At 57.9% G+C, this 23780-nt stretch overlaps 1 protein-coding gene across 2 annotated transcripts in view; it reads left to right on the forward strand.

Annotated features, from left to right (window-relative positions):
• The first annotated feature begins 1085 nt into the window (after positions 1-1085).
• PAPPA2 (pappalysin 2) overlaps positions 1086-23780 on the forward strand; it is a 188642-nt gene continuing 165947 nt past the window's right edge. The window contains exons 1-2 of one of the 2 annotated variants that reach the window (XM_045838564.1): positions 1086-1269; positions 2865-4704. In XM_045838564.1, coding sequence (XP_045694520.1) covers positions 3780-4704 — 925 coding nt within the window. In that variant the 5' untranslated portion in view covers positions 1086-1269; positions 2865-3779. Of the gene's footprint in view, positions 1270-2571; positions 2648-2864; positions 4705-23780 lie in introns of those variants that run through there. The other variant, XM_045838565.1, reaches the window with a different exon arrangement.

Below are 23780 nucleotides of genomic sequence, written 5' to 3' on the forward strand. Positions count from 1 at the left end.
TGCCCTCCCTCTCTCCCTCCCAGTCCTTGTTTATCTCCAAGCTCCAATTTCTTGCCTTATAGATTTACCTGCAGAAAAAGACACCGCTCCTCTTGCAAAAACTGTTTAAGCAATCCATATCCTCTCCCTTCATTCCTTGGGCATTTCAGAAATGATGTTCCTCCCCCAACTACCCCCGTCAAAATAAAATAAATTCAGCCAGCTCCTGCTGTGTGTCCTTAAATCCATTCCCTCTGGTCCCGCTGGTCTGAAAGCCTGTACCCTAGAAGGGGCCTCCTGCGTTTGCTGGCAGCCCTGCTCCAGTCTGATCGCCACAGATAGTGCTTGGGAGTGAAAAAAAGGGGGAAAAACCCTCTTGTTGGAGATTTCAAAACAGATTCTACCAGCTCTCAAGTCTGTGCACTTGTGGAGTGGCAGGGCTCAGGGGAGAGGGGCAGGGGACTGGGGTGCGGGCGCTCGTCGTAAACAAATAAGCCCCAGAACTGATAGATGCGTGTGAGTGTGCGTTTCCTTCGGCGTGTCTGGTGCCGTTCTCCCTGGCATCCCGAGTGGGTGCCGTGTGAGCCCGACTCCCCTCACACTTTCGCCGGGGTCTGGTGCGTGCGTGTGCGTGTGTGCGTGTGCGCGTGTGTGACGGAATTGGGGCGGGGGGATGGCTGTGTTCTTGATCTGGGCCACTGGACAGAGGAACCGAGCCCAGCCCACCTTTCCGCACATGTCACACAGATGGGGTCATTGTTAAAAGCCTTCGGAGAGCCGTGGCCGAGCGGTGGGTAAGGCGGGGAGGGGGGAGGGAGGAGGGGGACCTCAGGGAGAGGGGGGCACCTTCCAGTGGCTTTGTGTTTTCACACACTGGGACTGACGGGAGCCCTGCTTCTCCGTGGGGGGCGTCTCGAGGCCAGGGGGCCGATGAGGGGTGGGATGGAGAGGAGAGCGAGAGGTGGGGTGTCGGTGGGCAGGGTTATGATGTCACAGCAAAAGTTACAACAGGAGGAAAACACAGAAATGGTTCAACATTTTTTTTTTGACTTTGGACTGCCAAGAGCTGAAGGAGGGGTGGTGAGCAAAGGAATGAAGGGGAGAGAGAGAGAAGCTGAACTGGAAGCTTGAGTGCTGTGTGGCTTCTTGAAAGCTTATGAATGGATTATTGGCAGCTGAGAGCCAGGAGGGACCTATAGGGGCTGCAAGATCATTCCCACAGGAGCGGGGGAGCCAAGCCCACGGGCTGCCGCTTCCTTGCTGTGTTAGCCCTCCTTCCTGAAATGAATGGTAGGAAACCTTTTCCCAAGGGTTGTGGGGGGGGGGGGGAGTGGGCACGAGGGAGGGAAGTTTGCTGCTCCTTTTCTTACCTGAGTATCTTCCCTCCATTTTAGACTAAGGTTCCTCTCCTTACTTTCGTCCCTGGTTTCTTTCTCTTTCTCCCTCTCCCCCCACCCCCTGCTTTTATGCCTCCCTCTGCATCTCCCCCTACCCCCTTCCAAAGCCCCAGTCCTTACTGAGCTTCTTGAGGAAGAATATAAAGAAATGAAGGGCTGAGCCAGGGGAGCGAAGGGAGAGTGGAAATGGTAAGAGGAGTAAGGACAGTCCAGGCTCCACAGATTTGTTTCGTGACATCCACGTGGCTGCATGGCTATCTTCTTGGGGGCCTTGCTCTGGGTCTCCAGTGGACGCAGCCCAGGGAAACAGGGCACGCCCCTGACGGGGTGTTTGGGGTACAGCATCCTTAAAGCGGAGAAGTCAGTGGTTGGCTGGGGCAGAGGAGTCTGGAAGACCCTGAGGAGACCCAAGGCAGAAGAGGCACCGTGATCTTCCTCCGAACTCTGTGGGCTGTAGGAGCCGTGATTTTACAACTGCAAGTGCAAGGATTTTCCTTCTTATTGAATGAAGGGCCCAATATATCTCTCTGCCTATTTTGTGCCTTCCTGAGGCCAAACACCCTTGCCGGTGTTGAGAATCAGAACCCTGCTGTGTGTGTGTGTGTGTGTGTGTGTGTGTGTGTGCACGCGCGCAGCATGCGAGACTCCTTGAGGTAGCCTGCATTTAGGCAGCGTTACTCCAGCGGTGAAAACCCCATTAGCTGCTCCCCGGTCCTAGCCACTCACTTCAGATTAGTTGGAAAACACTCGCATGGGGCCGGCTGCTCGTTTCTGCGAATTACTTGTTTTGAGCATCTCGTTTGTTTATTTGTTCGCTCAGCACATGGGGCTTTGGAGTAACCAGAGTGAGAAACTTCAGAGAGAGCAATCATCTCCTTAGAGCAGGATAATTGATTTTCTTCTTTTTTTTCCACATGTCCTGTATACAGTGCATGTGGGGTGTTTTGTTTTAAATCCCAAGTGATTCACGTAAGAAAAAAAAATAGAGGAGGTTTGCGCAGAACAGAAGGAGGAGATGCAAGTGGTCCCTAGAAGGCTGGTGTGGATTTACTAGGCAGGGCTGCTCCCAACACACGTGAGTGTGTGTGTGTGTGTGTGTGTGTGTGTGAGAGAGAGAGAGAGAGACGGTGCAGGGGGGAGACATACAGAGAAGAGGGCTCCGACGCCGTATTGATTGTTTGCTATCGATTGTGTAGGCTGCGGCTGCTGAGAGAGAAAGCCCAAGACGTTTCTCTGGGAAACCGAGAGTGGCCTCTGTCCCCTGTGCCTCGGTGAGGTGGGCAGGTTTGCAGGAGGAAGGAGGGGCGGGGAGTGGGCGGAGTGACACTCTGAACTTATTAGCTTTGACATCATCGTGGTCTTTAAATGAAACAACCGAGGAGACCATTCCAGGCAGAGTGGACAGGAGACGGGGAGCAGGAGGGACCAGAGCGAACAGGTCCCCCGAAGTGCGTGCTCTTCTCCTCACTCTCTTGTCCATCTTCCCAGGGACCCACCAGACTCCCTGAAGGTCGAGTCCGGGGCTCCCAGCCTCATCCGGTTATTAGGACGGCGGACCGGCACCTTGAAGGAGAACTCGACGGAGACCTGCAACATACACTGACCAGTCCGAAGGGGATTTAAACACAGGAACAAAACCTCCACCACCGCACTGCCCCGAGCCCGGGGCTGGCCGGAGCGTGCCGACCTGCGGGGCCGACTGGAGGCTGGATGGACTCGGGCTGAGGACCCACCTGCAGGGTGACAGTTAAGTGCCGTCTCGGGTCTTTGTGCACCCCGGGGCTGCCTGCCCCTTCCCAGTAGCATCAGACTCTGTGTCTCTGCATGCCCGTCCTCCTGGGCATTTGTCTGAAGGTGAATGTGGTGTAGGTGAAGGACTGCGGAGAAGAGGCAACTCCTGGGAAGGACCGAAGTGCAAATGAGAGGAGAAGGGTCTTTTTCATGACTGCAGGTCGCGAGGGCTGCGTGTTTGTGAGCGAGTGTGCGTTTGAGAGGCTTTGGCTGGTGTCCACATGTCCCTCCTCTAGAATCGGCGAGGGGAGGGGCTATTGAAAAGGGGGTAAAAGAGGAGAAACCTGAGCTCTCTGGAGGAGATTCAAAGGAACCCAGGGAAAGCAACTGCGCTCTGTGAGGACCGAGCTGGAGCAGGGAGGGAGGTGAGGGGCGAGGCGAGGGCGCACACCGGGTGGGGCGTGGAGAGCCCGTGGCGCTGCCCCCAGAGCAGGTAGCCAGGAGAGGCGCTCTTTTGGGGCCGCCTGAAAAAGTTTGGTCTGTGAACAGAACAGTTTCCCCAGCGACTGTGCGTCCACGGCTGGCCGGCTCTTCCTCTCCAGCCCGCCCCCAGCATCCCGGTGTGGTACCCAGAAGTTGGAGTCTGGTTCTGTGTGAAGAGCCGGGGGAAGCATGATGTGCTTCAAGATCCTGGGACTGAGTCTGGTGGTGACCCTGGCCGGGGGGGCCCTCGGCACGGCCAGCTCCACGCCGGGCTGGCCACACAGGCGGTCCCTGGCTCAGAGGGGACGCCTGAGTGTGGTGCCGTCGGAAGGAGAGCGCTGCTGGCTGGGGACCAGGGTCCGGAGACCCAGAGCTTCTCCCCAGCATCACCTGTTTGGGGTCTACCCCAGCCGTCCCGGCAGCTCCCTGAGGCCTTATCCCGCGGGGGATCCGGCTGCCCACCACACGGGACGCAGGATGCCCACCACCCAGGAGATGGCTGAGAGCAGGGCTGGCCCAGCCCCGACCAAGAGTGCAGCCATGAGGAGTGAGGCTGAGCAGCTGGCCGCCCTGCGGGTAGGGGAGGGTCCTGTGGGGCAGTCGGAGCTGCTGGGAGGTGATGACGCTCGTCTTGCTGATCAAGGGTCTGAGGAGTCTCTAGGTGAGGCTGGGACTCGGGGACGCTCAGCCACAGCTGCCACCACGACCACCGTGCTCTCACGCCAGAGGGCACCCAAGCCGGAGACCCGAAGGCAGGGTCTGGCCAAGACCAGGCGACGTCGCCAGGTGGCGAAGGGGCAGGCAGAGGGCGTGCGTGGAGACCCCGGTGTCTCTCCCCAGCATCTCCAGCCTCGGCCTCCGCGTGCCCTGAAGCGCCGGGTCCAAGGCCGTCCATCGGAGGACGGTGTCCAGAGCGGCAGAGGGAGCCCCCACCGGGAGGCAGGGCCCTCGGACTCCCGCGGAGGAGGAGGGCTGCCCGTGCTGTACTTCTCGGGGAGGCGGGAGCGGCTGCTGCTGCGTCCGGAAGTGCTGGCTGAGGTTCCCCGGGAGGCGTTCACAGTGGAAGCCTGGGTGAAGCCGGAGGGAGGTCAGAGCAACCCGGCCATCATCGCAGGTAATACCCCCCGCCCGGGCTCCCCGTGCTCCTCGGGGCGCGGCTGGCTTCGTGTCTGATGGGGTCAGACGGTGGGGGTACAGAGGGGAAGGGGTGGACGGAGCGGGACAACCAGGACGGCTGGCCGGGGACAGGGGGTGAGAACCTGGCTGCACCAGCGCGGCAGGGCTCCCGGCCTCACTGCCACAGGGCCGCAGGGACGACTGGGCGGCCACGGAGTGTCGGTCCCTCGTCCGGAGCTGTGGTCCTGCACACTGTGCTGGCGCTCGGGAGACGTCCAGCCCACTCTCCCACTCCTCTCCAAAGGGGAGGACCTCTGGCCCTTCGTCCCTGGGGACGAGGTTCACACGCCGTTTCTCGTAGTCCAGTAGGAGAGACCCGGGCAACTTTAAAGCCCCGTGAGAGCCCAGGACCTGGGCGGTGGGTCGCGCCTGGGCTGGGCCAGGCAGCCAGGGCGCCAGGCAGCTAGGTGCTCGGCCACCGCGTCTGGGCGGGTGCCCTGTCTTGGACCTTAGCAGACAGCTCCTACCTGGTCCAGGTCCTGAGGTCCCCTCAGAGTCACGTGTGAGCCTGGGGACATCGGGGCTCCCCGGAAAGGGTGGGCACTCACAAGCCAGGACCCTGGTTGCTAGCCCTGGCGATTGGGAGAGGAGCCCGAGAAGGCACCTTGTGTAAAGCCACGGTATCTGTCAGAGGCAGCCTCTGGGGGTGTCCCCCACACCTGTTTTCCACGGCACCTGGGTCTCAGTTTTCCCAGGCAGTCACCCAGCAGGTCGCGGGAGAGAGTGGGGTTCGAAAGAACCGTCTCCCTTGTTTTATGGAGGGGCACTCGTTTCAAACAAAGGGTGGGGATGACACCTGACACCTCATGTACACTCCATCATTCAGTGTCGCCCCTTTGCATCCCCTCCTGCCCCCCCACCCCTGTGACAGAACCTCGCACAAGGCTAGGCACACATAGAACCACTCTAAGCTTGTTCGTTTGGATGGTCCACAGCGCCCATGGGTGTTTCCAGTCCCAATATGTGGAGAGGGAAACCGGGGCGGCACGGAGCCCCCCAGGGGCCGGCTGGGAATGGAGGTCCGTGGCCAGGGAGTGCTTGACGGCCGTGCAGACAAAAAACGTCTCAGGTCCCTGGACGCCTGCAAATGAGCTTCAGACTAGGGGGAGAAGTCTGGGGCGGGGGGAGCCTCTTCAGTGGGGTGTTGCGGGAACACCCCTGCTGGACACACTGTCTCCCCCTCTTTGGCTGCGATTTCTCCTCTGGAAGCTGGGATTCCCAGACACTGAGCACTGGAGTGTTTTGTGGCTTTGCTGTGCTTTATTTTGGGGTGAGAGAGGGTGGGAGGCAGCGGGGGGTGGGGAGAGAAGGGGCTGGGCTGTCACGCAGGTGGGGGTAGAGACCGAGGCGAAGGAAGTCCTTCTTCTGGGGCCGAGGGGAAGAAGTACCGAGATGGTTATCTGACCAGAGTTGGCAGTGCCGCCTCTCTTCCCAGAGATGACATCTCCGTGCTGCCGGGGCTGGCCCCCCGGTGCCCGTCTGCCCGGGGGTCTGCGTGCTCGCGGTCTTGCCGTCTCTCCCTGGGGCCATGGCTCCGTGCACCCCTCCCCGTGCAGTAGCAGCTCGGGCCCCCGGGAGCGGTTCCCTGGCTGCGAGGCGTGAGGGGAAGACCCAGCAGGAGTCCGTGAGGGAGGCTCGCGGAGTCATGATGGGTGCCACTCACGGCGCTCCCGGTGACATCTCCTCACCCCCCAGACCCCCTCCCTTGACCACCTGCCTGTCCCCACCAGCCGCCCCCCCGCGTCGCCACCGCACACACACTCAGACCCTCCTCCAAAGCGCCCATCTGAACCCTCTTAACCTCCCCAAGCATGTAAAATCAGGCGGGAAATCTGTTGCAGACAGCCTAGCTCCTGGGGTTTCTTTCTCCTCAAATCAAAGTGGCCCCTCTGGCGTACTGGTATTTCCCCTTAAGCCCGCACCAGGAAGGGCGGGGGTGGGGGCACCGAGGGCTGTCTCCTCCCCAGCTTCTCCCCCAACCCCGTGTCTCCCTGCAGCCTTGAGCGCATCAGAAAATGTTCAGGAAAGACTGAGGGTAAAAGTCTGGGAAAACAGGGGAAAGGAACAGGCCTTCGTTCTTCAGGATTCTAGCAGCCACACTCCCGAGGGCTCAGGCATGCCTGTCTCCTCACGCTGTGCATAGTTCCCGAGCCTCACGGCCCGTGGTGGGGGACCCTGTGGGGGCCGAGGTCAAAGGCAGCCCCTCTGAGGAAGAGAGGTCTCTGATTCGCACTTATTTATGCCCCTCAAGAGTACGGCCCATTTTCCTCTCTTGCCCTCTTCCTGGCCCGTTAGCAGGTCTCCTCTCTTCCTGGGGTGACTGCACCTGTCCCCCGGGGGGCAGGATGGCAGCTACTGGGTCCTGTTCCTGGGACTGAAAGGGAGTCAGCTGCCCACTTGATGCTGCTGCTGCTGCTGCTGCTGCTGCTGCTGCTGCTGCACTGCAGCTGGCCTGGGTGCCGCAGGACTCGGCCCCCACACTCTTTCCCAACAGCCCCCAAACCTCGGCCTCCACAGCCCTAACCTAGGCTTGGTGTTCCGGTTCTCCGTCTACCCACCAGGGGCATTCTCTCTTCATCAAAGACGCCAGCCAAGGTGGAGAGGGACCCCCGAGGTGCGGGGCGTCGGGGGGTACTTCCCACACAGGGCACTAGGTGGCAGTGTTGCTGCATGCACAGGAGAGCTGGCCAGCCTTTGGAAGCCACGTAGTGGGGAATAGCCGGGAATGTTCTGGTTTCCTGGAGGGCCCGTCTCCGCCCTGGCCTCTGGGCTGTGTTTAATCATCCCCTCCCAGAGGGTGGCTGGTAGGCGTCCCTTAGGGTCGGCTTCATCCAAATCTTTTTGCAGGGCCCATGTGAAGGGGCCACACTGGCATTTTGGGGGGTGGGGGACTAACTTTTACCTTGGAGTACCTAGTAAGGTGTGTCAGCGTCAGATCACTGGTGAATGCCTGACGTTAATGTAACACTGTATGCCAGCTATACTTTAATTGACAAGAGCTTTATTTTCCAGAGTGAACATTAGGGGAAAAAAACATCAGCTAGGGTTACCTCCCTCCCCTCCCCACAAACCCCCACCCAAACGAGGAAGTTGCATTCTAGAAAGGATTGCCAGAGGCCGAGGACAGTGCAGGGTCCCCCTGACGTGAGGTTCTGAGTAATCCTGCAAATCAGACCTCGGGGAGCTGCCTCTCTCCTGTAGCTCGGAAGCAGGGCAGTGAGGTGTAGGCAAGCGCTGGGTGCAGCAGCTGCAGCTGAGGCGTACGTGCCCCCTAGGAGTAGCCTGAGTTCAGGAGCCCGTTGGGACGGACCCCCAGAACTCAGCAGCGGACGGAAGCCAAATTCCGTGCCATCCCAGTGTGAGAGCCCCAGCACCCACCCCTGAAACCGTCCTGCGCCTCTCCCTCCTTCTCAGCGTCCTTTCCTCTCCTTCACCCCCAGCATACACAGAAAAACAAAACCTATTAATAGGTTTCTCCTCACCCGTAATTGGTTTCGAATGTTCCCTGAACGTGCCCAGCCGAGCAGCCACCTGCAGCGCCAGCCCGCGGGAGGCCGCGTCCGTGGGTCCCTGGCAGCCCGGGCCCGGGTTTCTTCACTCAGCAAATATCTGGGGGGAGGGGGGGCTCACCGTGCAGAGCACCGTGGGGGGCACGCAGGTGTCTAAGAGTCGGTCCCTGACTTGAAGATGAGTTTTCCCCTGTGGGGGTCCAAGCTTCAGAGCGTCTCCCGATGTAGAACCCGGGGGCCGGGCGGAGCTGGAGTCAGACCCCGTCTCTGACGCTCATCACCGGCGCCGGGGTCTTCGGCATCCACCGCACCGTTCTGAGTCCTGGCTTCCTCACATCGAAAAACGGGACAGCGTCTCGCAGTGTCGTGAGGATGCCCGAACCAACCAGTCATGCGTGTCAGTGCCCGGCACGCGGCGCGAGCCGAGGGGTCGGTTCACCGGGCGCCGCCACCACGGAGGCCGTGGTTCCCGGGAGGTAACCTACTCGTCTTTGCTACTGACCCACTAACCTCTAACTGCTGCCTGGGCGGGATGTTCACTTGAATTCCTGAGAATGCTAGCTTGCTCGTCCTTCAACTACGAGTGGTGGCAGGCAGGACTTTTTTACACGGCCATCTCAAGGTGCTTGAGTGCCCGGTGGAGTCGAGAGCTCTGGAGGAGCTCTTATCTCTTAAACTTGCTTGTTCTCTTTGGCCTGGGCAGTATCCATTCAAATAAGCAGGACAAGGGCCCTGGAGTTTTTACAAGGTCACAAACCCTTTCGAGAATCTGAAGAGAGCGAAATCACTCCCCTGGAAAATGTGCAGGTTTGTGTAGTTTATGCCATTTTGGGGGGTTTCCCTGGGTTTCCCGGCAACCAGAGTCCGCTGACGGCAGGTTGGAAGCCTCGAGTTTAGGGCATATTGTTAGCGTTCTGTCGCTGTTGTCGTCGTCTTTGGAGTGACACCTGAGGAACGGGCTGGCCCCCCGGCACGGGGGCTCTGCGCCGAGGGGCGGGGTTGTGTTCACCTGGGGGGCGGAGCTCCACAGAAGACAGGTTCACAGACACAGGTATGTCGCCATAGATACAAAGAGGATGTGGCAGGAGGGCTGCAGGTGCTGTCGCCCCCGGTATCCAGTAGGACTCCGTGGGAGCCCCAGAGCCGCGCCTGGCCTTCCCAGAGCTCCTCTGAGACGAGTCCCCCCACCGCCCCCGCGTCCCAGCTGCCTTTTCGCACACCCGGAGTCAGAGCGAGGGCCGGGGGCCTGGATGTGCCTCATGGGCTGAGCACCCGCCCTCGGAGTGGGAGAGTCGTGGTGTGAGGGCTGCTGTCGGGCCCTGGGGTGGGTCCTGTTCACCTGCCTCGACTAGGAGAGGTCTGTGAGTTCGATGGGTCAGCAAGGCCCTCCAGAAGAGAGCAGTGTCTGGTGATCCAAGTAAAGCGATCGTCCCCCTGCCCCTCCGTCGGCAGTCCGGGGCTGGCCCCCTCGTGCGTGCTGCCCTCCTGGACCTCCCACACGAAAGGGCGCTCTCGCCCTTCGCAGCCTCCGGAGCCCGGCGGGCGCGTGGGGTTTTCTGGCGCACGACGCCTCCTGCCTCGTTAGTGCCGCGAGTCTCGGCTCCGTGCGGGGAGGTCCCCCAGGAGCCAAGTGCATGCCTGCTTCTCTCTGGGCATCCCAGAGTGCTTGGGGCGGGGGTAGAGTCTCAGCTGTGTCTATTGGCGGAGAAGTAGGAATTTAGATCGCTGGCTGTCCATTCGGAATGAGGAGCCATCCATCTGAAGCCCGAGGCTCTTTGTGGAGAACCGGGCGGCGGCTTCCAGATTCTGCCTTTGCTGCCCACGCGGGCGGCTCGGGGGCTTCCAAGGGGAGCCGCTGGGTTCGAGGCTCCCCTCCCGCCGTCAGCAGGAGCGGCTCCGGTCTCGTCTGTCTTGGGTGAGGAAGAGTTTTGTTACTTTCAGAAAGCATAAGCCCCGAGATTCTAGGGCAGAGATTGGTATACGATGACCTCAGGGCCGCATCTGGTCCAAAGCTGAAGACCGGTTTTGAAAGCGAAGTTTTACTGAAATGCAGCCGCACCCATGTGCTCTCCGTGGCTGCTCCCGGGCCACGTGGCCGGGTGGAGTTGTGGCAGCAGAGACCTCAGGGCCCGCGGAGCCCGCAGTGCTGACCACCCGGCCCGGTGTGGAGAAGGTTTTACCACCCCCCCCCCCCGCGCTCTAGAACATCGCCTCTCCCCTCAAATGTGCACAGAGACCCCCGGGGGTTCTTAAAATGTCACGGCCGTGGCTGCCTGGAGACTCCACCTTGCAGTCTCCCATCCACGGGGCCTCACCTCCTCCCAGAGGCACGCGTGCCGTGGTGCGGCAGGGATGCAGGTGTGCCTGTCCCCGGGAGACTCGTGGCTCTCTCCCGATGGCCGACTCCAGCGCAAAGACTCTCGAGACCTTGCAGGACATTTTTCAGATGGCATGGCTTTCACCCGAACTTGCTTCGCTTCCCGCTCCCCTTCATCCGAGGCCGGGCTCACATCACGGCCTGTCGGCTCTCCCAGCCTCTCGCTGTGTCCCACCCCCCCACCTTTATAACACTGAACATTCTCCGCCTCTGAGCTTCGGCGTGCTCAGCCACTGCCGTCTGTCTCCCTGGCCCGTGTGGTTCAGGGCCCAGGGTCTGACTCACAGGGCGGGGTCTGGGGCCCGAGGCCTCCAGGTGTCCAGGGTATAGGCTGGGGAAGGACAGGCCCTGCCGGGTGTGGCGCAGAGGGCTTTCCCCAGAGCACGACCGTGTGAGTGTCCTGCCGTCCCCCTCCCGCCTCCATGGTGGCAGACGCTTGTGACCGCCGTCCTGTGCCCGTGCCCAGCCTGCCCTTTCTGCCTCTCTCTGCGGGGACAGTGCCCACTGTGCCCTGTCCCCATCCCCCGTGAGCTGCGTGGCCACTGCCCCTCCTCAGGGACGAGGTGGAAGCCCCCGGGGCTCTCGTCGTAGTTCTTGGGTAGAGCACGGGTGGTCAGGTTGGAAGTGCCCGGGAGGGACAGGGGCAGGGCTGGGGACCCAGACTCCGCTTTGGCAGGCGGCCTGGAGAAATCCAGCCATCTGCCCGTCACTCGCGAGGCTTTGTTCTCCCGCCCCCCAGCCCTCCGTGCTCTTGTTTACGGTTCCTCTGGGGCTGCCGTCTGAGTCACTCAGAATGCGTGCACCAGGAGGCCTGGCTCCCGGCCCCGTCGCCGTCTGTGCCGTGGGGAGGCCAGATAAACAGGACGGGAGGCTGCACCTTAGCTGGGATTCCGAGCCCGTACACGCTGCACATCCATTGCGTCCAGTTCCCGATGCCATAAACAAGCCCATAAATCCTGGGCTTCTGCAGCTCGGTGCATGGAATTAGGATGCTCTGGGGACTCGTCAGCCCCTCTCTGCTCACTTCACACACCCCGTAATTCTCGCACCGCCCAGCAAGCCCACCTCTGTGCTCGACCTGCGTCTGCAGAGCCATCGCATCCTCTGCTCCTGTGTTCGCCACCTGCCTTAGAACCATCCTGCCCTTTGATCTTCTCAACAACAGAACCTCCGAGAAATAGAGCGTAGCGGGCAAACAAAAACACCCCGGTCTCTTTGTGAGTCAGAAGTGCGTGGCAGAGAAGAGTGGTTCTGTCCAAAAATGCAATATGGTCCTTGGAGCCCAAAGTCTCAGAACGTTTTGAAGTCAACGCATTGCCATGGCAACCAGTCGGGATGCCATATCCAGGCCTCACGGCTCGTTTCTGAATTGGAAGTCCAGTCACCAATCAGAGGGGAAGTCACAGCGCTTAGAAGTCAGTCGGTTGGTGAGTCATCCTTCCGCTGGTGACTCAGCATTTGCTCCCCTTCGTGCAGATGACCGCTGTGCATTCTGGGCCAGTGAGGGAAGAAGTTTAGTAGTTTGGTTCTGTTTGTTCTCCTGTCTGTCCATCTGTCCGTTCATCCATCCAACGTTTTTCGAGCTTCTGATAGGGGCACTGTCAGGCATTGAACCACATGCTGGAGAGTTCGGTCGGTGTGAGTGAGGCAGGGGCCGTCCCTGGGCGGTGCTCGGACTGCCGGAGGGCAGCTTGCAGCTGGCTGTCACGGCCCAGCCCCTGGAGGGCCCGGGCTGCCTGCAGAGTGTGAGGGCTCCCCAGGGCTGGGGGAGGAGGCCTGGTAACCAGAGAGCAGGAAGGAGGCCTGGGAGGCGGCAGACTTGGGGAACAGAGAAGGGGGCAGAGCTGCTAGTGTCGGGTAGCACAAGGGCACCCCACAGGCCAGCAGTCCTGAGGGGGCCCACTGGGCGTCGCGGTCAGGAGGTCAGTGGTGAGCGGTGAGAGGGCAGTCTCACTTCAGAGTCGGGGGTGGGGTGGCGGAAGGGACTCCGAGTCACTGTAGTGAGTGCAGATGCGAGCGAGGGGCGAGGGGTGAAGGCAGCGGTCTCGTGTCCTCACTGTGGGAGCCAGCCTGTGCCAGAGGAGGACACAGGTTCGGAGAGGTGACTTTCGTGCTGCTTACTCCGTGCCGGGCCCGGCTGTGGTCCCTTCACAAACGTGTGAACTCACGGGCAACTCGAGGCAGGCGGTGGAGACGCTGGAGCACAGAGGGGCACAGGGTGCTGCCCGGGGTTGCACGGCGAGTTCGTGCCTCGGCGGGACTTGCACCGAGTGCCCTGCCCCCAGAGTGCATGCGCTTCTGCAGAGCTCGGAGCTGTCTCTGACCCTCAGGGCCCTGGCACCGGGCGGGGAAGGACCCCTCCCTGCTTCACACAAACCCTTCTCGGTCCCGCTTCTCCTGCGCCCGCCAGCCCAGCACAGGTTAGCTCTGGCCGCGTGGATGCTGCTGGTCTCCCCGCTGAGGGTCCGCTTTCTCCTCCAGCTGACTGGCTGCCCCGAAGGGAATGTGGTCCAGTACGGAGCAGCCCAGGCCTCCTTCCTTCCGAAAACCCGCGGACGGCCCTGCTGGGCGCTCAGGATAGGGCTCCGCCTCCTTGGGAGGCTGTAGGGGCCCCTGCTTAGCTCCTCAGGCTACTCGCTGCCCTCCGGGGTAGACACACACTCACCCACGTGTACACGTGTGTGCACGTGCGTGTGCCTCTGCACGCTCACACACACTCAGACCGCACTCACTTGCACTCGTGCACACACGCCCACTCGACTTCCAGCGACACCAAACTACTAGCAATGATTTCTGTCTTTCCTGGCCTCTGCCCTCTGCCCTCTGCCCTTTGCACTTTTTCTCCTAACAGGAAACTCCTCCCCCACGCCTAACTTACTGGAGTCACTGCCAGGGCTATTTGCTAATTGACACCTCTTCCAGGAGCTCTGCCTGGTCTGAGTGAGGTGGGCTGGTTCTGCGAGGGTTCCCCTGTGCCCTGTCTTCTTGTCGGGGCACGTAGGTCACTCACCCTCACTCCCACCTGACCTCGTACTCGTACTTGGGGAGCTGGGGGTGGATGTTAATCAGGTAGTCTCGGCCTACTGCCTGCCCTTCCGTTTCTAGGTTATGTGGGGCTGGGAGCTGCTTGAGGTCAGGGCCGGACTTTGCTCACTGGCGCAGTGCCCCGTCTGTGAGTAAAACCCATCCAGCGCCTGTTCGGTAAGAGCTGAGCGAGGGAGGGAACCAGCGAAGGGGAAGACTGGGTCCCACAGACTCGGAAGTGAATTACTGTCCTTGGGAGCAGGCACAGAGAGAGGCGTGTGATCCTTCGGTGCCCACGGTGTGGACGCTGGCTAAGGGGTTTGAGGTCCACTCAGTAACGACAGAAGGAGGGGTCCCCCTCACCGCCCCCATGTCGAGCTCCCACATCTACCTACGGGTGATCACGCTCCGCCAGGGACTGGGGTCCTGGGAAAGTGGAATGTAACTGCAGCCTGGTTTCCCTGTGACGATGTTTAAAAACTTTCAGAAAGGATGCGGTCTGTTTGCTGCGTATTGACTGTGGTTTGTACGTATCGACCCTTCTCCGCTGTCTGCCCCCTGGAGCTCTCGTCTCTGTGTTCCGTGCTCTTGCTCGCTCTCCGTGTTTCTGTTCCGGGGCAGGCAGGGGGCGGGAGGGCGTGCCCGGGGGTGACCGTCTCACCAGTCTGAGGAGGAGGCTTTGGTCCTCGGGACCTTTCTGTGCTCTTCTCAAGTTTTGACACGATCCCCAAATTCTTTGCGGGGGCGGGGGGGGGATGGAATTCTTTTAACATAAAACACTTCCAGGCAGTACCTGGCTCAATCTATTTTTTTAATCGGCTCACTTGCTAATTCAATTTTTCAACAGATGTTTATTGACCACCAAGGAGGTATTGAAGATCTATTTTTGAAATAAAGTCCAACCTCATGCAGAATAATAATAAACACTAAGCACAGCAGCTATCTATTTTAGCCATTGTTTGTGTCAGGGCACATTAATTTTTTGAAATAATTGCACAATAAAATAGCCTCCTAATCCGGCCTGTGGCACGCACCCTGAGAGTGGAGGTAATCGTGGGCCCGATTCCCTCCCTGGGCGTGGCAGTTTTACTGGGCCTTTGCACGGAGCGCAGGCTGTCATTGGCCCAACCTTGGCCGGGACCGGCTGTGGCAGAGGCCCACTCCGGTTCCCTTTCCGAAATGAGGTCTGGGATTTGGGAACGGCCTGCCGTATGTCGGGCAGCAGAAAGCCGGGCAGGGCAGAGAAAGGCAGCCGCTTGCCCTCTGCTTCCCTCTGCTTCTGTTGCCATCTCTTTGGGGGGCCCTGCCTCCCACTAGACTGCTGTCTTCCTTTTCTCTAGTTGTCAGTGGTTCAAGTTCAAGTTCCTCAAGCTTACGAGTTGGGGACTTCAGATTGCCCGCAGGCTTCTGGGGGCTTAGCTGGATCCCGGTCACCTACGGGTAACCCCAGCACCCAGGGTGGGGCTTGGACTGGGCACTTTGGGTTGAATAAATGGATGGAGGATGATCTGGTCCCTTTCTACCCCTGGAACTTGACTTCTCCTGACTCCCCAGAGTCAACCATATTATCAAGCCAGGGAAAGACTTCTCTGACTTCTCTCCTCTCCACCTGACCCACCTGTTCCCAGCTCCTGGCCTCTGTACCAGCTGTCTCCTTGCCTTAACTGTTCTGCCCTTCTCTCTTTGTTCATCTATTTTTTTTTCTTAATGTAGTGGCTAGGAATTCAGGGTCTGGGGCCAGATGTTCTGGGCTTAAGCCCTCTCCTAGCTGTGTGAACGTGGCAAGATGAAGTCCCCTCCTCTGTGAAGCTGGTGTGAGGGTCACTCCTGTCCAGCGGAATGGCCGTGATGGTTAAGTGAACTGGTAGACGTCACAGGCTTAGAGCTGTGCCTGGTGCATGGTGTGCGCTCAGCCAATGTTGCCTTTTGCATCCTTCCATGGTGATATGGTGGCAGAAAAAGGACCCAGCGCCGGGCCTTCAAGACACTGCCAGCCAAGCAGGCCCAGGCTGGCACACCCCTCCTCCCCAGGGCCTCCCCTGCCCCCTCCAGCCCGTGCACTCTCTCTCTCTAGCTCTCGTGTGTGGATGTGCTCGCACCCCTGTGTGCAATGATGGGATGTTGAATTATCTGTAGTGAAACCTCAACGCTCTGGATTCCAACTCACCAGCATCCTCAACTCACCCTCATGTTGGTGGTTCTCCTTTCTAGGAGACAGAGGCATGGGATTAATGGTGGATTCAGAAGAGGGGGCTGGTCGAAATAAAGCCTGTCCATGGAGGTGGGGGTTCAGCTCCGTCCTTTCCAGCTTCTGCGGCCACTGTCACAGGGTGTGTCCCAGCGAGAAGCGGTCAGAAGGACCAGGACCTTCAGGTCCTTCAGGGTGAGCCTGGAGACACCAGGCACAGCGTCCAGGGACAGCACGGCCCAGTGACAGCCCAGCCCGGCCTCCCCTTCCCAGGCAGGACTCTGGGGCTCCGGGGAGGAGAGGCGCCTTCCAGATGCCACGGAGCAACAGGCGGGGACCACGTCCCACGTTTCTTGGTTCCCAGTGTGGTGTCACTTCCACGCTTTAGGTTGCCTTGGTTACTGTAAATCTCTTCGTGGAAAGCAACAGAAAACCTTTTAGAAGGGTTTTCAATAAGAACATTTTAAAAATGATGACGTTGGTCCTCACGTGACCCGACATGCCTGTTAATGAGATCACGGTTTCCCTCGCTCTTTGCCACTCCCACTCGGAGGTCAGCTTCTAGTGTCCAGTTCAAATGCTGGGCTCTGAGACTCCCCTGCGTTCAAAGTGAGGACAGGCGCCCCGTGTCCTCTGCTTTCTGCTCAGACTTTCCAGCGGGCGTGGCACTGAGGTTTGTGTGTCACTGGGTATCACTTGCGTCCTAGGAAGTAGTCCGAACCGCCCTGGGCCGGCATCCTGCTCCGGGGGTCTCCCAGGGCCAGCCTGTGCCGGGCACCTCGGTGTGTTACCAAGGTTACGACAGGCACAGCGCTCCAGGCTGCCTAAGGTGCGGGGCATCACGCCGCCGTCCCCCTGGCTCCTGCACAACCTACCTCTTGCATTTGGGGGTTTCTGTCCTTCCTGTCGTGTTGCTGGAATTGCAGGGACAAGCTTTCCCGTTTCTGTTAAGGTGGGAGGCCAGGCTGAGACAGTAGCCCGCGGGCAGCTCCTCACCTCTGCTGGGCGGCAGCAGCCCGGCCCGCCCCTCTTACGCCCCGACGCCCCCTCTGTGAGACCACGGGTGTTTCCCCACCGGGCACCGAGGGGCTGCTCGTCGAGTTCCGGGGTCACAGGACCCTCAGAGCTTCTGGAATGCTTGGGACATTTCATATTGCTCGTTCTCAGAGGTTATTAAACATGGTTGAGATGACACCCCCCCCCCCAAATCCACGCGTTCAAAATTACTTAGGACACTCCCCCTCCCCTGTCCCTCCCTCCGTTGCATCCCACAGCCCCTCCCCCTCCCTCTCTGGGATGGAGCACAAAGCACAGCTCTAGGGGACATCGCCTAGAACTGGGGGGGAGGTGGCAGAAGTCTAACTGCCCTTAGTTCTTCTAGATCCTTCGTAAGAGGAGGTGAAAACCAGCACATTCCCACAGGGGGCTCTGGGGTCGGTCACCGCCCCGGCGGGGGGGAGTGAGTAGTGCAGGAGGGGGCGGGGTCTTCTGTCAGAGGGATGGAGTTTTGAGATGGTCCAGGTGGGAGGACACTCCCGGCAGCTCTGCTGACTGCCCCTTCTGGATTTAACTCATGAGTGAGTCACCATTCCGACCGTGCACTGGACATTGGCCTTGATACGATGGGAGTGGGGGGGAGTGTAATACAGGCTTACCTGCTCTCAAGGAGTTTATAATGCACTTGAAGAGATAAGACCCACATACGTCAAAGTGATGATAGCATTAGCCATAAATAACAATATCAGTGCTTATATGTGCTAAGCACATTCTTTAAACATGTGTGCATCAATTTAATCTTCTCCAAACCCTATAAATTAGGTGCTATGATCTCCACGTGACAGACGAGGAAAGTAAGGTAAGGAGCATTGCTCAGTGTTGCTTGCGGTTGCAGAGGTGTATCAAGTTTGGTCTTCCTGATGGATCTCACTGCACAGCCTGCCAGTGAGCAGGGGTAGTAGTAACCACCTTGACACTCTCGGCGGGCAGCTGGGCCGGCTCCACGCAGCCACTTGTGGGTCTGGATCGAGGTCTTAGAGAGTCTGGGAATGAGGCTGGGCTGTCCCGGGAGATCCTCCGAGGCTGCCGGAGGCCTCATCCAGTCTGTGGAAGGCACTAGAATGCCAGGTGGGCTATCCAGGTCATTTCTTTCTGGCCCTCGTGGATTACTTTCTCAGCAAAAAACCAAAACAGCTGGCTGCCCAGGCAGTAGGAAATGAAATCCTGAAGGCTTGTGGCTTTTTGCCGCAGCGAGCAAGGAAGCTTCCTTAGGGATGAGGCCCCGCTGCCCCTGACTTATTTGGGACTGTGGCAGAGCTGAGGACTCACCTGTCTGAGTTTCTGTGCCCCCTCCTCCCCTGCAGACCCGCCTGGCTGACTCCCACCCTCGAGTGTTGGCCCACCGAAAGCCAGGAAAGTCCCCGTGAGATTCCTTGCACTCCCGTGCATGAGGGAAGCATGCCGACCAGGAAAGGTGCCCCGTGAGGAGCCGTTGAAGAATGTGCCGGGGAGACGCCTGTGCAGCCTCTCCTCCCCGCCCCCCTTTGTCAGGGCCGGGGCTCGCAGATAAAAGGCCCAGCCTATTCCTGTCTCAAAGGAGTGTTATCTAGGCCGGCTGAAAACGCCTCCCTTGCCGTCTTTGTTAGCTCTCTCCCGCTCTGCCTGCTGACACAGCCCTCCGCTTCAGGCTGCCAGGTCCGGGCTTTGATGGATGGCCCGGCTCCTCCCCCTCGGCCCCTTTGTTCCCCGGGTGCTCCCTGTGGGGGGCGGGGCGTGGGGTGAGTAGTTCTGCAGCAGGCAGCAGACCCACCGCGTGTGGGGAGGCCCCCGGCGCAACATCCTGGGAAGGGACCTTGCACTGTTAGCAGGTTGATTTATGGCCATGACCTACCCTGGCCCTGTTTTTAGCTCGCTTTCCTCCTAAAAACAAACTTCCACCACACGGCATGTTTTTCCAGTTACCCGAGCTGACGCCACTGTGCGTGACTCCTCTGTTTTGCTGAAGAGGACCTCACCTTCCTGGAAGCGGTGGGCGTTCTGGAGCCGCGGGCCTCTCACGCCCGCCCGATGCCGGCCCTCCCAGAGGTGCAGAGAACTCGGCCGGGGGTGCTTTCCTGGAAGTGAGGCCCCACGGCCGTGGCTGCATCCAGGGCGGCGTTTCTGTCCAGACCTCAGCCTTATCTTCTGCCACCTTGGCCTGTTGTTAAGTGGTCTCCTCGGTGGGACCCTGCCATGGGCCGGTGTGCCCTCCAGAATGGCGCTCTGCCCAAGGAAAGCTCTCAGTAAGTCTTACCACGTGTGCTGGTAACCCAAGGGTGTCAGGTCCAGAAGGAAGCCACGCATTAGGTGACAGCTGGGGAAGAGCACATCTTCCGTCATTAGGTGACAGTTGGGGGAGGCCAAGAACCTGCAGCTGCCCCAAGGAGCGTGCTTGGCCAGATGCAGCTGCCGGGCTGCAGCTGCCGGGCTGTTGCGGTTCCCCCGGGACTCGTGGGACAGTGGGACTTACTCGTGGTAAGTGCTCCTTCTGGGAGTCCAGAGTCTCACGACTCAGTCTGACGTCAGGAGCAGAGTGGGTGCGAGGCAGGAGCTAGAGCCTGGTCCTCCCTGGATCGTGTGGGAAATTCACACCTGCCTAAGGCGGGCCTTTGTCCCCAAGGGACTCCCAAACGGCGCGGCTGGGTACAGAAATGGCAGCCCTACAGTGAGGCTCAGCACGCTGCAAAGACCACCTGGACTAGGGCGGCCCGGACAGGTTTCAAGGACAAGGCAAAGCTTCAGCTGACGTTTGGAGGCCCAGCCCATCAATGGGCGTATTCCCGACAAGGGCTGAGACCGCGTTTGGGGCCTTGGTGTCGGGAGAGTGGTGTGTCGACCGCAGAGCAGGATTTTGACGCGGGAGGTATGACTGGGGAGAAGGAAGTCTCGCTGAACCTTTCTTGGCATTGGGCCTACATAGCTTCTCAGACAGGGCCCAGTGTTTTGTCTTTTCTGTTTACTTCACCACTCTGAAATAAGTTCACATCGTGTTCTCGAAACTCCAGCGCTCCTCTGCTTTGAGGAGGGAAGAGTATGGGATGGCTCTTTCTCCTCTTTTGTTATTACCATAAAATGAGAATGCCAAGGACAGGTTGATTCCCCACAGTTCTCAGAGGATTCATTTTTTTCCTTTTCTTTTCCTCACGTTATACTGAGTTACATAACTACCAGGGTGAACCACCTCTCTGCTGGCTGCGACGCCAGGAGCGCTGCTGAGGACTGATTCCCTCTCTGCGGTCTTGTGGCCCAGGGAACCCCATTCTCCCCAGACTTCCGGACAGAAGCTTCCTGTAGGGGGGAGAGGAGGAGGCGACCTGTCAGAGCAGGTTGACCGGACCTGCTGAGCGGTGGGAGCAGCTCCTGCCGGGACCCTCCCCCTTCCCTTTCTGTTCCATCCTCCTCTAACGCAGGGTCCTACTCTGCTGGTCGCTGGTCACAGACCCAGGGAGACACCAAGGGAGGAGCAACCGGGGATGGGCGCCACTGGCTGGGAAGCGAGCTTTCGGTTGAGCGCTCCTTCGTTTAGCTTCCCTCCGGCCTCCGGTCACGGTCCTGGCTTTGGGATGAGAGCACCCCTTCTCCTTAGGGTCCTCTAGAATGGATGACTGAGTGTTCCATGTTGCCAAAAGCCCTGCAGGGCCACCCAGAACCTCTGTCAAATGTTCAGGAGGCAGCCCGTCAGTGTAGGGGTTGGCCGCCCTGGAGACATCAACTGCTGTGCTTGCTGGGGCCTCCTCTCCAAACCCTTCCCGGGCAGGGCTCTGAGCCCGCACGTTCTTTCGAGAGTTAGTTGCATCCACCTTCCAGAAGCGGTCTGCAGGTTCGTCAATGCCGCACTCACCAGCGCTTACTGTTCTTGCTTCAGAACAACAACTAACAACTTAGGTTCCAGTGTTGGAGATATTTTAGTGTAGTGGAAAGAGCAGGGGCCCTTTGGCTGAACAGAACTCATTCTGACCCTGTTTCTGGTCCTTCGTGGATTAAGACTATGGACGAATGACTGACAAGTCTGTGAGCCTCAGTGTTTCGGTCTGGGAGTGAGGATACAAAATTCAGCTCATGCATTTGTGGGAGGACTCCACAGGGGTGACACTTGTCCAGCATCTGGAATGGAGAAGATATTTAATCAAAAGTAGTTTAAGTCTTTTTTTTCTTCTTCTTTGCATAAGTGGCAGACCTCCCGAGTGCAGAGAAAGAGCCCAAGACGTGGAGAGAAGCGGGGTTCCTCCTCTCCAGGGGCCATGCCGACGTACCGCCCCATCAGAGAGTTGTAACGTTCCAGCTGCGATGTTTACCATTACTGGGATTTTTCATAATCACTTAGGGAGACTGCGGCCCAGTTTCAGAGAAGGCTTTTCTCCTGAGGGAAATTAACTCTATTAATTCCAAATGCTGGCACCGATAATGGTAGAGACTTCCTCCACTGGACTTTTCCCTGAAGACCCACATGAGAATGTAGCCCCGGGAAGCCACCCAGGGTCTCCAAACGTGAGTTTGGGAGTTGAGATCAGAATACAATGAACCAGTTAGGCTCCCCCGCCCCCACCCCATTCAGTTTCCTTTCTCTCCAAGCTTAGGTTAAATACAAGGTAGGGTGTCAGGGCAGTTTTAAATTCAGTTAACACTGATGCACAATGGAAGCCAATTCCAAGTAAGAGCTCAGAGAATGGTTCTGAAACTTTCAAGATGACGCGGTCCAAATGTTTGGCTTCAGTACCGCCACCATTTTTGGACTTACATCATCCGATCTGATTGTTTCTAACCCACGGGCTCTCGTAGTTCAGCGTGGTGTTGAGTGATTTCACAAATCATATTGATGATCTGGTCCCCCTGTTCCTCCCAAGAATGTGTCTCACATGTACATCCAAAGTTATAAAATCCCAGTTGCATCAGCTGAGTCTGACCACGGAGAGTGTGTGGGCTTAGACTCCATGCGTTTTGTCGGCTTTGCTCTGCTAGACGGAGAAGAAGGAGAAGTCTCCTAGATGTGGGGATTTGGAACTTTTTCTTTTCAGTCAAAGTCCATATTGATCCTGCTTTATGGGGATCAGGGAGCAGGGCTGGGGGCCCTCCTGAACGCATGTGGGTGAGCGTGCCAGCTGCTCTGTGAGCCCAGGCTGCAGCTGGGAGGATGCTGAGAGCAGACCTGGGGTGCAGATTTTATTTCGCAGGCACCATTGGTTGCTGGGCACTCGGGAAGATATTTTAAGGCTCAGGATCCAGAGTGGAGGCAACATTTACCTTTCCCCACTTTAATAGAAAAATGACTTTATTTTTATTTTGGAGCAATTTTAGCCATACACTAAAATCGAGAGAAAGGGGCAGAGGTTTCCCCGTATGCCCCCCGCCCCCACACATGCGTGATCTCCCCTGTGATCGAAATCACTCACCAGAATGCTACGTTTCTCTTTAACCAAGGATGGAACTGCTACGCTGACACGTCATAATCACCCCAGGTTCACAATTTGCTTGAGGGTCCACTCTTGGTGTCGTACGTTCTGTGGGTTTGGACAAAAGTACAATGACGTATTTCTGTCATCATAATATCACACAGATTATTTCCACTGCCCCCAAGATGCACTGTGCTCTGCCTGTTTGACTCTCTCCCCACACCCCTGGAAACCACTGATCTTTTCATCGTCCTCCTGCTTTCGCCTTTCAGAATTCCATGTAGTTGGAGTCATGCAGCCTGCGGTCTTCAGACTGGCTTCTTTCACTTAGCGACACGCACTTGAGTTTCTTTCATGTCTTTTCATGGCTCGATGGCTCATTTGACTCTAGCACTGTCATATTCCATTGTCTGGATGGAGCACGGGTCACCTACCCACCACAAGATCTGGCACTTGTGAATGAGCTGCTACGAATGTGTGTGGGCAGGTATGTGCATGGATAGAGTTTTCACCTCCTTTGGGTAAACACTAAGGAGTGTGACTGCTGGATCATATGGTATGAGGAGGTTTAGTTTTTTAGTTGTTTTTTTTTTAAACTGTCAAACTGTCTTCCAACATGACGGGACCAGTTTGCATCCCCACCCACGGTGAAAGGGAATTCCCGTGGCCCACATCCTCACCAGCATCTGGTGTTATCAGTGTTCTGGGTCTCCGCCATTCTCTTAGGTGTGGAGTGGTGTCTCATTGCTCTTTCATCTCGGATCTCCCTGATGACATCTGACGTGGAGCATCTTTTCATGTGCCAACTGGCCACCTGTCTGTCTCCTTTGGTGAGATATCTGTTAGCGTCTTTGGCCCACTTTAAAATTGGGTCTTTTTTTCCCCCTGATTGTTAAGTTCTAAGAGTTCTTCGTGTATTTTGGATGACGGTCCTCTGTCAGGTGTGTTTTGTGCAAGTGTTTTCTCCCAGCCCGTGGCTTATCTTCTAGTTCTCTTGATATTGTCTTTAGCAGAGAAGTTTTTAATTTTAATGAAGTCCAGCTTATACATTCTGTCCCTTATAGATTGTGTTGCTGTTTTATCTAAACAGGAATAACCACCTCCAAGGTCATCTACATTTTCTCCTATGTTGTCCTCTAGGAGTTTTATAGTTTTACATTTCACATTGAAGTTGATGATCTATTTTGAGCTAATGCTAGTATAATGCACGAGGTCTGTCCAGAAAGTATCGAGCCATGCAGTATGATGAATAGAGACATTTATTGAAGAAGATACAAAATATAAGAAACATTGTACATAGGACCATGACACCTCAGTCCCCTTTAAAGTAGGCATCTTGGGACCTCACACGGTTCTCCCAGTTGCTGTCAGCTGCCCCATTGTATTTTCCTGGATCTCACTGACCATCTGAAATCTCTTCCCTTTCAAAGGTGATTTTAGTTTTGGGAAAAGCCAGAAGTCTGCACCAAATCTGGGCTATAGAGGGGCTGA

Source organism: Phyllostomus hastatus, unplaced genomic scaffold (assembly GCF_019186645.2).
Source record: "Phyllostomus hastatus isolate PE091 unplaced genomic scaffold, TTU_PhHast_1.1 phas_contig_283, whole genome shotgun sequence".
In the NCBI taxonomy this organism is placed as follows: domain Eukaryota; kingdom Metazoa; phylum Chordata; class Mammalia; order Chiroptera; family Phyllostomidae; genus Phyllostomus; species Phyllostomus hastatus.